The sequence below is a fragment of the Lithohypha guttulata genome, assembly GCF_036872675.1.
Source record: "Lithohypha guttulata strain CCFEE 5908 chromosome Unknown scaffold_1, whole genome shotgun sequence".
NCBI lineage: Eukaryota > Fungi > Ascomycota > Eurotiomycetes > Chaetothyriales > Trichomeriaceae > Lithohypha > Lithohypha guttulata.
In genome coordinates this window covers 5,809,235-5,822,810 of record NW_027042750.1, presented here as the reverse complement: position 1 = coordinate 5,822,810, position 13,576 = coordinate 5,809,235, and the positions used below count along the sequence as shown (strand labels likewise).

The 13,576-nt window shown below is 48.6% G+C and overlaps 5 protein-coding genes across 5 annotated transcripts; all 5 read right to left on the bottom strand.

The window, feature by feature from the left end:
* Positions 1-2,020: 2,020 nt before the first annotated feature.
* On the bottom strand, positions 2,021-2,597 carry LTR64_002132 (uncharacterized protein; the record flags this gene model as incomplete). The annotated part of the gene is made up of 2 exons (XM_064896505.1): positions 2,021-2,441; positions 2,497-2,597. The coding sequence occupies 2 exons, from the start codon at positions 2,595-2,597 to the stop codon at positions 2,021-2,023; spliced, it is 522 nt and encodes a 173-aa protein (XP_064759192.1).
* Positions 2,598-3,122: 525 nt separating this feature from the next.
* On the bottom strand, positions 3,123-6,383 carry LTR64_002131 (uncharacterized protein; the record flags this gene model as incomplete). The annotated part of the gene is made up of 1 exon (XM_064896504.1): positions 3,123-6,383. One exon carries the CDS (start codon positions 6,381-6,383, stop codon positions 3,123-3,125), a length of 3,261 nt encoding a protein of 1,086 aa, XP_064759191.1.
* Positions 6,384-9,486: 3,103 nt separating this feature from the next.
* Positions 9,487-10,270, bottom strand: LTR64_002130 (uncharacterized protein; the record flags this gene model as incomplete). The annotated part of the gene is made up of 2 exons (XM_064896503.1): positions 9,487-9,645; positions 9,686-10,270. 2 exons carry the CDS (start codon positions 10,268-10,270, stop codon positions 9,487-9,489), a joined length of 744 nt encoding a protein of 247 aa, XP_064759190.1.
* Positions 10,271-10,330: 60 nt separating this feature from the next.
* LTR64_002129 (uncharacterized protein) lies at positions 10,331-11,821 on the bottom strand (the record flags this gene model as incomplete). Its single annotated transcript, XM_064896502.1, has 1 exon — positions 10,331-11,821. The coding sequence occupies one exon, from the start codon at positions 11,819-11,821 to the stop codon at positions 10,331-10,333; it is 1,491 nt and encodes a 496-aa protein (XP_064759189.1).
* A 99-nt stretch (positions 11,822-11,920) lies between these two features.
* Positions 11,921-12,586, bottom strand: LTR64_002128 (uncharacterized protein; the record flags this gene model as incomplete). Its single annotated transcript, XM_064896501.1, has 1 exon — positions 11,921-12,586. The coding sequence occupies one exon, from the start codon at positions 12,584-12,586 to the stop codon at positions 11,921-11,923; it is 666 nt and encodes a 221-aa protein (XP_064759188.1).
* Positions 12,587-13,576: the final 990 nt, after the last annotated feature.

Below are 13,576 nucleotides of genomic sequence, written 5' to 3'. Positions count from 1 at the left end.
CGCTGAGTCGTTGTAAATGTTCTTTGCACGACGAGACAACTTCGACACCAATTCCGACATTTCTCGTCATCCTGTCAAAACTATTCGTACGTCCTTGACCCAAGTCTTGGTAACATACCAGTTCATCGAATAGTCGTGGTCAGCGCGCTTCAGGATGTGAGAGCATCTTAGTAGACACTCACGATGACTGCAAGCTCGGCTTGTACCTAATATCCACCTCGACTTTCTCCAATGCCTGTTCATTGCTTGCGAAGACACTGTGCCGTTGCTCCTCCCTGACGCTTTCAATTTGTTTCTGTTTCTTCAGTCCAAGTCGGGTGGGCTCCGCGAGTTCCATGTCCTCCGCGTCGCTACTTGCGCAGTCATGAAAAGCATAGACCCGGACAGTTCTGGCTCTCTATCATACAGCCTCTGCAGACCTTCAGTCAGGGGACATTGGAACGTAAGGTTGCTTGAAGGTTGCTCGCGGCCGAATTGCTCGACTTGCTGTGGCCTGTTTGGTGGTATTGAGCATGCTCTGGTTGCCGTACATTCTCTCGTCGTTGAAAGTGTTCTACGAGCATCTTCTTCTTCTTCTTGAGGTGATCTTTCTTCATTCGTATGGCCATATTTAATTGTGACCTCGCGACGCCCAGTCAATCTGGTCTACTGACACAATGCTTCAACTGGGCAAACGTCTTGTCGAAGCCGAATCCACCCAGCATAGCGCCAAGGATGTAATTCGAATTTGCGAGAACATCGTTCATAATGTTGGTCGCGTACGAGCCCACATGATCACTGTACTGTGAGATACCGCGAATGCTGGCAAGCATATGTACATGCATAGCCATGGACTAATCCAAGGAAAGTCGTCAAGACGGCAATAAAAACAGGAAACACCTCGAAGAAACGGCACGTGTCTCTTTCGAGAAAGCTGTTCAGATTCATGAAGAGATACTCAAGCAGATAGTCGATCCCGAAGATGCCAACACTAGCGACTGCGATGATGATCAATCAGGTTACCCCGAAATCGGCTTCCCTCGAAGATGTGATGGACTAAATGATGATACCAAACCAGGCGCCATTCCATATGTGGTTTGAAGAGCACAGGATCAGGATATCCAGCACTTCAGAGCTCATGTGCATCCACTACAGCTTTTGATGCAGCAGTTTGCCGGATGGCTAGAATCTTGCTCCGAGTACGAGAAGTTGATAAATCGTAAACGAGAATCCTATCACGACAATCCGCCTTTCAAGCTGGGCGATCAAGAGGCACTCGCGAGCAACTGGAAGACGGACGGGTTTGGTATGGGCAGGAGAAGGAGATTCGAGATGTGATAGAGTTAAAGTGCCTGAGGTCTGGTCAATCTCGGAACGAACTGCATTACAGATCAACGGATCGTGTACCCCAATGGTTCGGACTGATGTCTGCACATAATGCTCAGACTAACATAAGGATTGTGGTGTTTGACCATGGCACATATCTGAAGTCTTCTCTTATTTCCGTGCTATGACGTTTTGCGAAGGATATTAAAAGAACTACTCCAGTAGTTACGTCGCGTCACGTACAGAGCTCTCAATTTTCATTGCTGAACAGTAGATATCTGCTGTCTCTATCTATCAGCATAATTTCGTCAAATACTCGTGTCTAATAATTCTTCACATAGCTCGGGCGTACCACCTGTCTACATTGAAGTTGACATACGCGATGACCGACCAAAAAGTCGAACTATCTATCCCGGCCACGCCATAATCTGTTTAAAGCAATAGTCCAAACGACTAAACACATCAATGTAGTGTCTGTGGAAAAGTAACAATGTTTGCTCAGACTTGACGAGCTTCTGTGGCCGTGAACAGCAGTGTGATCTCTGCTTTGGTCCGTTGTACTTGCTATTAGCCAAGTAGACACCTTTAGCACAATTGCTAACTTCGTAAACAGAAGCCAATAAGCGGTCAGAGTCACAGAGTGATACTCATTCACAATTCGATCGAGGCTCATCACCTGAGGTACACACAGCCAGCCCTTGCTTTGCGAGATATCTCAAGCATTCAAGGCAGTTCCCAGAATGAGGCGATCAGCCACATAACCTGTGACAGCCGCAAAGACACCCTTATGCAGCAAATCTATGATCTGCTCATTCACAGGCCAAGTCCACGGTAAAGCTCCAACACCAGTCCAATTCTCTAACGTCTGATCAATCATCAATCTTACGCACATGAACATAAAGCTGCCGAAAGGCCCAACCAGTCCATTGTATGCCATGAGTCCACGAAGTCCTGCTGCAGCCATTCCTTGCCCCCAGTGCATTATGTGATTGATCCTGTCTGGGTTGCTGGCGAACAGGCGTTCCGAAGACGAAGTGAGACCAGCAGCGCCTAGGAGGGCAGCTAGCGTTTTACCAGGAACGTAAGAGTTTGGTCGTTTCGTGAATACTTGTTCAACTTTTTCGCCAAGTGTCATGCTAGAGAGGGAGATCAGTAAGGCGTTGTAGTATGTGATTTTGCTTTCAGGCTTACACGGCGACACCGACAGCGCCGGCACCAAAACCGATAGCAATGCATTCTATGAGCGAGAACTGGATCTTCGGTCTCGCTGGGTTGACTGCTGGAGGCGGCATCTTGCGGAATGGATTGCTTGATCAGGGTGTCTTTCTTGATGACAAGTTGTCTTTCAATATTTTGAGAATACCTTCTCTAAGGAACCTGACTCTCACATTCTTATTAGCAGGCTACATATCGTGGCTGACTCGTAAGCAAAGGTTGCCGACGACTTGCATTTGATGTCACTTTGGGGCTGGCAATTCATGGCTCGCAGCTCAACTCCCATTGCATGACGTTAGTGTCATCGGCAGGGGTATTACGGAATTGTCCTCCGCCATCTTGGCCATTCGAAGGTCGAAAATCACCGTGGTACCTCCGTACTGTTTGCTGTGCGTCCAATGCTTTCCAACGTACTAAACGCGGACGTCGTTATGGGCTACGGGCTCAAACTTCAATATCGAAGTTGAGGCAATGGTAAGGATGCAATCGAAAGAATGACTCTACGCAGCGCGAAGGATGGGGAATGAAGAAACAAATACACACCTTTCATTACTATTTATGGTGTACTTAGTGACTACACGTCAATTGGTGTGAAAACCTCTTCACATTAAGAACGACAAAATACCTGCACAAACACTGACAACGATGGTACCGCCAGCCTTGATGGAAGAGGCAGCACCATAGTACGTAGCGATGCCATTGCTTCCAGTACTGTTGTAACTGGCAATACCCGTGGCAGCCGCTGGTGCGGCGACTGCGCTGGAATCCCATGCTGCCCAGCTTGACGATGCAGCTGATGTACTGACTGAAGTGGTCGCAGAAGCTGAGACAGGGGCGCTATCAGTCCAGGTGGACCATGATGAGGCCGAAGCAGACGAACGGGCATCCACTGGCTGACTGAGGGAGGCAGAAGAGCCTGCAGGCCAAACTGACCACGACGCAGACGGTGCGTGAGATGTAGCATCGAGTGGTACGTTGGATGTGACCGTCGAACTGGACGAGACATCGGTCCATGCTGTCCATGAACCAGAGGCATTGTCTGTAGGTTTTCCCGAGCTGGGGCTTATTGTGCTAGGAGTTCCAGTACCCCAACTACTGGTCACAGTAGACAGAGTAGTCGAGACCATCGAGCTTGTCGAGAATGAGAGAGTGCTAGCATACGGCCCTTTCCTCGAAAAGGAAGAGTCTGCGCCTGCGGCGTATCCAGAGCTAGAGTCACTGCCGCTAGATGGGTATGGGCTAGACGAGCCAGATTTGGAGGAACCAAAGTCAGAGCCCCAGCCGCCAATTTTACCACGATCGCAACCATCCTTGCCCGAGCCAGCAAGAACAGTATGGGCGGCACCGTCCTTCTTGGTTACGGATGCAGCAGCCGCTGAGATTGAAGACCATGCAGCCCAGGCGGAACTACCATAGGTTGTATCGGTGACTTGCGGCTTTGCGGTAGCAGAACCCTTGTAGGGCGTTGCACTGGCCTTACCATTTGATGGTGTAGCCGTCCAATCGCCCCACTGCCCTAGGCCACCAGCTGTACCTGTTGGGCTAGAATTGAATTCTTTGCTTGTTGTAGTTGAGACTAAAATAGAGCTTTCGCTAGAGGCTGTACGACTTGAACCGATTCCTGTGGCAGTACTGCTGAAGCCGTCACTGGTGGTCGTAGTGCTCGAGCCAAGGCTAGCAGAAGTACCAGCAGAAGTTTCGCTGACATTTGTGGTGCTAGACTGAGTGACCATAGTACTGCTGGTCGACTTACTGCTTGTGGTAGTGCTGCTTGAGCTTGAAGTAGAAGTGGGGGTTCCAGAGGTGATGCTGGTAGCATTACTGCTAATTGACCCGCTTGTGCTTGTTCCACCACTAGTTGATGAGACGATGGATGTGGTCGCGCTTGTAGTCGTAGTCATGCTGGTAATTGTTCTGTTGAAACCATTTTCTGAACCACCGCCAAAAGTACCATTTCCACCTTGTCCAGCACCAATAGTGTTGTTGCCGCCTTTTCCATCGCTTATGGTACCGTTGCCACGTTCGCTAGTATTATTAGCATGTTGACTAGCAGAGCAGATCTTGCCAGCAGTAGCGGGGACTATAGGCCATTTGTCAACAGCGTCGAGGATCGCAACAGCCATGCCCCCGGTGAAGTGCGTTTGAATATGGCAGTGCATGAACCAAGCACCAGGAGTGTTAGCCTGGTAACGAAATACCATCCATGCACCTGTACCTTGAGCAGGGGTACTGGTGTAACCATCCACATACGGTGGATTGGCAAGGTTGAACGCAATACCAGCAGCTTGTGCCTGAGCAACCGATGTGTAATTGAAATTGCCAGTACCTGAACCAATGACATAGAACTTGTTACCATGCTTGTGGATAGGATGTGGCTGCGCAAGTGGTCCAGCAATTGTCACAATGAGATCAACCCAGTCATTATAATTAGTTCTGAGAACGAGATCATCGGCTGGAATTGTGTTGGGATCCGAGTATAGGAACGGAGTTTGATCGTCATTGCCTTGCTGATACGATTTGCTCCCATCGAGAGTCCAAGCCCAGGATTCACCCGCGGTTGGGTTTTTCATGAGATTCAGGACAAAGGTCTTGTCTGCAGTACTAGCGACAGCTGGAGCACTTATCGGTGCCGCGCTGGCAACATCGAGGAGGGTGACAGTGGAATTCGGAGGTGAGACGCCACCAATGTTCATGATGGCCACGCCGAGCGTGCCAGCGCTACCTTTGTAGCTCAATCTACCGAATCCAGAGATGACCTGATTGATACCGGAGTTGGCGATGCGGATAGTATAATCACCAGGAGTCTGGTCAAGCTTCACCAGGAAGGAGACACGATCACCGGGAGAGATCTCAACCTGGTCAACGGTTTGGGGAGTCATATATTGGCCGTTACGTTCATACACATACATCTTGTGATTGTCGATAGTAGCAACAAATATTGCATAGGCTGAGGGTGAGATGAACGACATAGCCGCCCAACCATCTGCGGGATCAACCTGGTAAGTGTAAGTGTTGCCAGAGTAGGGTGTACACTGATCGTATGCAGGAGCAGGAAGCTGCGACAAGTCTCTATTGAAGGCACCCTGGATTAACGGATTTGATGGTGGAATGCAGCCCTTGGCCGTGAGAGAGCTGTTTCCGAGGATGAAGGGAACTTGAACTCGTGCATTTGCAGCAAGATCAGCAGCGGATAGGCAGTAGACTGAACCTTTACCGTTCAGAATGACAGAGTCTGCACAAGCCCAATCAATGTTTGCTGCGGATTCGATGGAAAAGAATTCGGCGGACGTATACTGGTTCCAGTCAGATGTGAAGATTGTTTCGATATTGGCAGTAGCTTTTTCGATGGCTGCAAGATCGGTCGCAGAAGAACTGATCTGCGAAAACGGTGTCGTGTTATCTTCGCTAGGAGCGATGATGATGGCACCGTAAAGACCATCCATCATCTGACTCTTGTAGTGAGAGTGATAGAAGTAGGAACCAGGCTCATCAGCGTACCACGTATAAGTATAGCTTGATCCGCTACGGATAGCATATTGTGTCAAACCTGGAGTTCCATCATTCCAAGGAGTCTCCAATTGTCTGATGCCATGGAAGTGAACACCAGTGTCGAAGCCCATATTGTTGTTGACAGTGAAATCAACACAGTCGCCGACTCTAAGTTTGAGGGCAGGGCCTGGCATAGAGCCATTGGTCAATATGGCACTTCGTGGCAGGAGGTTCGAGGCATCCACTGAACCCCATGTAAGATCGATCGTGAATGGTTTGCATTTGCAAGTCGAATTGAACTCTGTAGGAAATAGCGAGCTTCCGAAGACAGAAGCTATGTTGGCCAAAGCGGCAACAACAACTGATTGCTTCATGTTGGCGACAAACGGGCCAAAACGAGCGCGGCCGAAGAAGTTAAGACCAAAAAGAGTGGACGTCACAAAATTGTGACTTGTGTAGATGGAGAGAAGAGAGAATCCAGAAGGTGACGGACCTGACTTTGAAATATAGCAAACATGGTGATTTGATGCTGACGCACTTGCTAAAGCAGTGGAGTCTGCTAAAGCATACTCCTACCAGTATCATCGCGTACTTGTGATGAGTGGCAACTCACGTTCCGCGAACGAGCTGGTATCTGACACCGAGACGAATTTCGGTAGGAGTCGCTCGTGTGGAATGGTCGAAGCCGAACGCTGGGGCGGCATTAGCTTGTAGAATGCTTAGCGAAGCTTGAGATTACCTGGCGCAGTCTAAAATGCGGATGGCTAATATCATGTGGATGTCTCGTTTTGGAACGAAGTCGCATCCACATCAAACACGTGAACGATACCGCCTCTTCGAAACCTCAAGCCTGGACTGGCCAGGCGGTATCTGCGTAGTGGTGGACATGTTAGAAAGACTTTTTAATCAACGGAAAGTTGTGATAGCCAAAGCTGATGACAAGGAATATCGAAGTCGTAAACAATAGTACTAGTTAGTGGGCAAGGAGATTAGCTACTCTCTTTGAGTCGTGCGAGACCCTAAACCTCCGCTATAGCCGGACTCCATACATCAAAAGCTGCTGGCGACGTCGGGCGCTCAAGTCTCTCTCTCAGGGCAATTATATCATGGTTGCTGTCAAGAACTAGCGGACGGGGATCTCGTGGAGTTCACAATATCAGCATTACCAGATCTTCTGTAAAATCTCTGGGATAGTGCCGGGCATACACGCAGGTTTTTGGTGCTTCCAAATTTCTCGTGTAATTTGGGGCCGATGTTATTTATCGCGTCGTTCGTATTCAGGTTTCGACCGTGCTGATGTTCGTGCTCATGCCACCAACCCGACACTGCCGCAAGCTTCGACAAGCTTTTCGGGCTGCCCCTTACCAGGCTAAGCTTTGCGCTATCCACAAACGGGTCTGTCTCAAACCCCTTTGTGGAGTTCAGGAGATTGGCGACACACGACCTCAGCACAGTATCGAGATAAATGAGCTTGCATGCAGGAGACCGTAGTGCGCCAGAATCTCTCCGTCAAAGGCGCGCGTGATACCAGTATGTTCTACAGCAGCAACGTCGATAAGTGCAATACTGCGACTTGCGTCTTTGCCGATGAAGGTGGTATTAGGGAATCTGGGATGCTCAAGTTCATTGGACGTCATGGACGCAACCTCAAAGGAGAAGTCGTCCAGATCGAGGCTGCGGAATTTGTTCACAGCATGGCTGACGTCAGTAAAGAGAGCGAGGCAGAGAAAAGCCCTCGTAAGGGTCACCAGCCAGTTCACCTTGTACTCGTTTGACCATCTCCTGCCAGCATACTCAAGGCAGGTCAAGAAGAAGATTGCAAAAACCCGATGGCACAAGCATAACCACTAGCATCCAGTAGTTCAGCAAGTATGTCGTAGTTTAAATGTGCGGTGCCATCTCCTACATCTCCTTCACCAAGCAGGGAACTCATCTGGTTCAAGATGATAGTAATAACCACGGCGGAGATGAACCCACTCGAGATCAGCAACGAGACAGATTCCAAGAGAAAGTCAACTTTCAAAAGCTCGGCTGCCATGCTGTAGATGCCTACAAGACAGGCCATCAATGATGCTACTTCCGATGGCGCATAATTATTTAGCAGCACGTCCACAGCATGAGATGTCAACAGGCTGATTAATGAGGTAGGATGCTCATCTTATCCTGACTCTTTCAAACGTCATTCGGCACATTCACGCTGGGTGCTCCGCGTCTGATCGAGTCACAACCCGGAGTAGCTTTCGTGGCTTCCCTACCAAATGCGTGCTGAATAACAAGAACAAACCTTACTTCATCACGATTCTTGTATGGGGTGCTTTTCGACCTGCCCAAATGAGTCTCGTATCACCTTCATGCGGAGCACCCAGAGTACTCTCTGGCTGTTTAGCCAGCTCTTGGAATGCACCACGTGTGTACACTATCAAGATAGTAATGCAGTACTAAAAGACTGTTGTCCACTTTATTCCAAAAGTACCCTTATCCTTGCGCGACCGCAATTCGAGGTCGTGAGATCCGATAAGCCGCTCGATTCTGACGATGAATGTATCCTTTCTCTCGGATACTCCTTGCCAGCAAGCGCATTTCTCTCGGTGACTTCCAGAATTCACGATTTCGAGCCGCGGGGTTATGCATAGCTAATCTCTACATCTGAGTTGGGGTTTTCCTGATTTTTCTGTTCAAATGTCTCCAGTCTCGTACCTTCCCATTGCCTAGGGAGATCCCAACCCAATAGCACGAGAATATCTGATGAGCAAGCGGGATGCGCAGTAAGGATACTCAAGATGCAGGGCAACAACCCGAATAAGCACTACACAGGGTGTGTAGCTGTGGGACTGCAAGACTCTCAACGCACAGTAGTTTCGACATCAACTAACATTGATAGGGTCAAGAGTAAAAGGTATTTAGGCACAACGCTGCAACAAGGTCAAGCAGCTTGGACAAGACAGTTTTCCATTTTGGTAATTGCTGCGGCATGTCCACCCGATCCAGCAGTCCACTAAGTTCTGTTGAGCGACCTCCAGAATTTCGGGATGTGACAGGGACGCGATCTCCCCCTTATACCTCACGCTGGTCATGTGAAAATGTCGATGCCCAAGAATTTGCTGGGGTTCTGGCGGCGGATGTACGCCACCACTATCGTTATCGTCGACACGAAGTTACGGTAGCAGTATCGGTCTACTCAGCAAAGGCAACACAAAAGGATCGATAAGATAGTCTTGATTGTACTCACACGCTCGTCTGCACATTCTGATATTTCGATGCATCAGGTTGCTTGTCACCTATTTTTCGTGACTTCCTCTCTCCATTCATTTCATGCTTATAACCAGGAATAAAATCACCCTTCTGCTGTGAATGGTTCGAATCCTTGTCTTTCCGTCCTAATGTCCACAGCTATAGATAGAATCGTTGTGCACGATTTCTTACCAATATTTCTCCTCTGTTGCGCCCACAGCATCATTGAACCATGACCGAATCATCTCATCCACATTCCTCGGCACTCGAATCTTCCTTGGTCTCTTCTTCACCCGTTTCTGCATCGTTAGTAACCTCAACGTCCAAGACTGAATCACTTGACGATCGACTGTTGGTTGACGTGCCTTGTCCTCCTTCAGATCCAGAATGCTTCTGCCTTCGAATCTGTTTCATTCTCATCTGAACTGTCAGCTGCCTGTCTTACAATATCTTCCATTCTTGCCGCATCTTCGTCCTCGAGATCGTCTGTTCTTTCTCTCTTTGCACCACATGCCAAGGTAACACCATGTCCTCGAGCAGCAATACCGACTCGCAAGTCTTCCTTGATTGCCTGGGTCTTCGCATCGGGTTCACCGTTACTCTGCTGCACAGCATAGTTATAGTCCGCCATAATGAGCTCTGCCAGCTTGTTCAGCTCTGTATCCAGCTGATCCCTACAGCGGTTGAGATCTTGCTCCAATCTGCTTACCAGTTTTTCAATAGACTTCTTGATGACTTGATCTCGCTCCAGTGCCGCGAATAGTATGTCGATCATATTTTGACGAGTTCCTGGGCCAGAAATTGCGTAGGCTTCTTCGTAGGCACGTTGATACGCCTTTTGCACATCGGATGCAACTGATTCACTGGCTTTAACATGGACGTTCTCAATTTTCGCCGTGAGATTTTGGATGATCTGCCTCAGCCGCTGTTCACGCCGTGGTAGCTGGTCGGTCATGCGGATCGTGCTCGCCAGATTGATGCCAACCAAGGCCGTGAGTTTCTGGAAATCGCTGTGCAGTTCTTTGACCATGCCAAGTACTTCGTTGAAGCATCGTTCAAGAATCAGCTTTATGCTCTTGATGCCCACTTTCTACGTTTCTTGCGAGAAGAGGAATTTAAGCTTATTCTCTAAGCATAATTGTATGATATCAGTTATAAGACGATTAGAAGCAATTTCTCTCTTTCGTTTCCCTTTCCAGAAACCCTGATTTCGACAAACAGCCTTGTACTCTTGCCAGTATAATCGCTGTTTATTGGGCTCATCTGGTTTCGGCGTTTCAGCATATAGGTGCATCTCCTCGTAAGTCTGCTTTCGTACTTGGATCTCAATTTGACCGAATGGAATATTGAATTGTCGTCTATAACTGGCATCCACTCCACTACGAACAGCTTTCACAGCAGCCTGGACAGAGTAGACAAAATTGCGGAGTCGGCACCGGAAGTCACTGATATTAAGATCGGCGACCTTGATGTCGCAAGGGAGCGCATCTAGCCGGCTAGATATTGCTTCTGCGAGGGAAGTGTGTGCCAACTCCAATCTGAGCTTTAGCTCTTTAAGTAGATTCTGTCTTGATCGAAGAGCAGTAATGGCAAGATGTCGTTGTAGAGAAGGCACATCCGTGTCTTCCTTATTCTTGATGGTTCTCTCCTTCGAATCTCCAGGATTAGGCATTGCCAAAGCCTTGTATTCCGCTGCGGAAGTGCAGAAGACAGGAACGTCTTCGGCTTGGATTTCCTCAATCGGCACAACGGTTTCATATTTTCCTCGTGTTGCTCTGTCAGCCTCTGCTGCTGCCAACAGTCTCTCCACGACCAGGTCCATGAACTTCTCGATTTGTTTCGCCTTCAGATACCTGGAACGTGCTGCAATAGCAATTCGATTGTACTCGAGAAGCAGCGAGTCGCGTCTCGATTCCGATTCCTTCGCCTCATACCTTTGCACGTTGATGGAGCTGCGAAGACTGATACAAATCTCAGCCAGTCGCGCTGCCTCTTCGGTGCACTTTGTTTTGGCTATCACACATGAGGCTGCATCGAGTGGTGCGGTGAGCAGCGGCCGAATGATGTCGTCGATAGGTGAACATGGAGTCTTTGGTGGCCTCTTGAGTTTTGGAAGGCTGACCTTCCTCTTCTGCCACTCAATGGCAGCGAGACGACAGTCATGAGCTTTTTTTATGTAATCTTCGAGCTGTTTCCGATCTTCCTCAATTGCGTCGATCTTAGCACGATACTCACCATCGGCTATGACTTTTGCCTTCCGGGCTGCTCTGACTTCAGGCAGATCCATGTCATCATGGATCTCGTTCTCATCACAGTTATCCGCCTTTGTGCATACAAGCACGATGCGATTCAAACGCCCGTCATACTGAAATTCACCAATTGCTCGTTTGATCAAATCTTGATAGCAGGCATTTGAGTTGGCTCGCACAGCGGGTGTGAAAATACAAAGAGCTGTGCTCGACTTCATGTATTCAATGTAACGCTCACGTCGAGCTGGATCATCGTCACCACTGCCAGGAAGGTCGATTAATGTAGCATACTTGAGTAACTCGGCCTTAACATAGACTTGTGCCTCCTTCATAAGAGCAGAATGCAAACCACTTTGTTTACTGAATGCAGTCATGCGTTGTTTCAATTCCGAACAACATTGTTCCTCGGTAGTGTGATGAACAGTAACAGGCTAGGCTGATGTGATTATATTCTTGACGTTATCGATCGCGAGAATATCTTCGAAGGGCTTCGACATAATATCGTCGTCAGACCAGCCTGAGATCTTCTTGATCCTGCCTAGACGACTATCAGATGAACGCAGTGTAGGTTCCAAAGAATCAATCACAGTCTTGGCTGCGTCGAAGAGTTCTTTGAGCTCCTCTTGATTGATGTAGACAAACTCAAGTTTGAAAGAGTCGGGCTCTTCGTTATACATTATTTTTGTCGGAGCGGCTGTGCATGCATCACCAGTAGCGCCCATGGCGGGAATGAGTTTGCGGTATCTGAGCAAAGTCGATGCCATGGTTGATTTTCCCGCACCAGTCTCGCCAATCAATGCAATTTGTGCTTGTGCATGTATAGAAGTGGAGGAAACCTCCCGGAGTTCATCGTAAAGGATACGTCCAAGGGTTTCACTCTGAATTTTGTCCAATACAGAGTGGAAATATTCCTGCTGCTGGCTATTCGCACTGGTCAACATCCTACTGTCGGACTCCAGGCTTCTGATGGCATCGTTAGCGAAGGCCGTATCCCTAGTAGGATGCATTTCCTTCTTTTTGTCATCTTTGGATTGATTTCTGTCTGACTCGATCTTGGTCTTCTTCGCTGCAGGCTTGCCTCTTGCTTTGCCAGTCATCGTGATAGAGCTTGTGCGATGGTTGAGTCTGGTAACTGATGTTGTAGAAGAAGGAAGACTTGGGAGCGTGAATCAGGTGTAGCCGGTCCGCTCTAAGTGCAAAGGTTTGTGGAATAGCAGCATCAGCAGATATCGCTAAGAGCGAGGGAGTACAAATACCTCTGAAGATTTATCAAGGTGGAGCCCTCAAGATTGCTGTCAAAGGTCTTTTAGTGAGGTAAGAATCAATTGGAGGTAAGACAGGTAAGAGGCATTGACAGGACCGATACAGGCAAGGTCCAGGTATGAACAGATCCAAATGGCATGTCAGTCTAGAAGCCCAGCCAGATGCCTGCTACCATGGCGAACCTCTCCTGCATAGCGCTGGCTGAGTGAACAATATGACCTAGTAGCGTCCCGACTAGCGTTTGTCGGGTCGTCTCATATCCGATCAAACACAATAAGTGCTGCACCGTCCTCTTCACGTCTTTCGATCAGTGGGTCCTACATCGTATAACCTCAAAGTTCTACCTCACAATTGTGTACTTTGCTTGACCATCTTCGTCGGACCTCTTGCACCATCCTGCTATCATCAGTCGCCCGTCTGATACTCGAGGTGTACCTCTAATCTTCAACTCGGGTCGGGCTCGAAGATGGTAGACGAGTGTTCATCTTTGCTCATCATCGTCAGTGGGCGGAGGGACATAGACAAGACAGCACGTAATACTGTCCTTGCCGCAGTGCGCTATCGGCATCGAACTGGCTCGTGACCTTGCAAATGCCAATCATGTCATTCAGTAAGCATACAGAAGTCGTGCGAGGTATATTATGAGAGAAACAGCAGTATCCGAAATTAACAAGTTGGCTCCAGTGATGTGGAGATTGGGCATTGACTGAGTCTGGCGGAAACTCAAGCCATTGCTGAGTAAGGAAGGATGGGATAAGGAGCAGAGGAATGGCAGGACCTCAACAAGCATACGCATATTCAGACATCCATGCCGCCGCCATTGC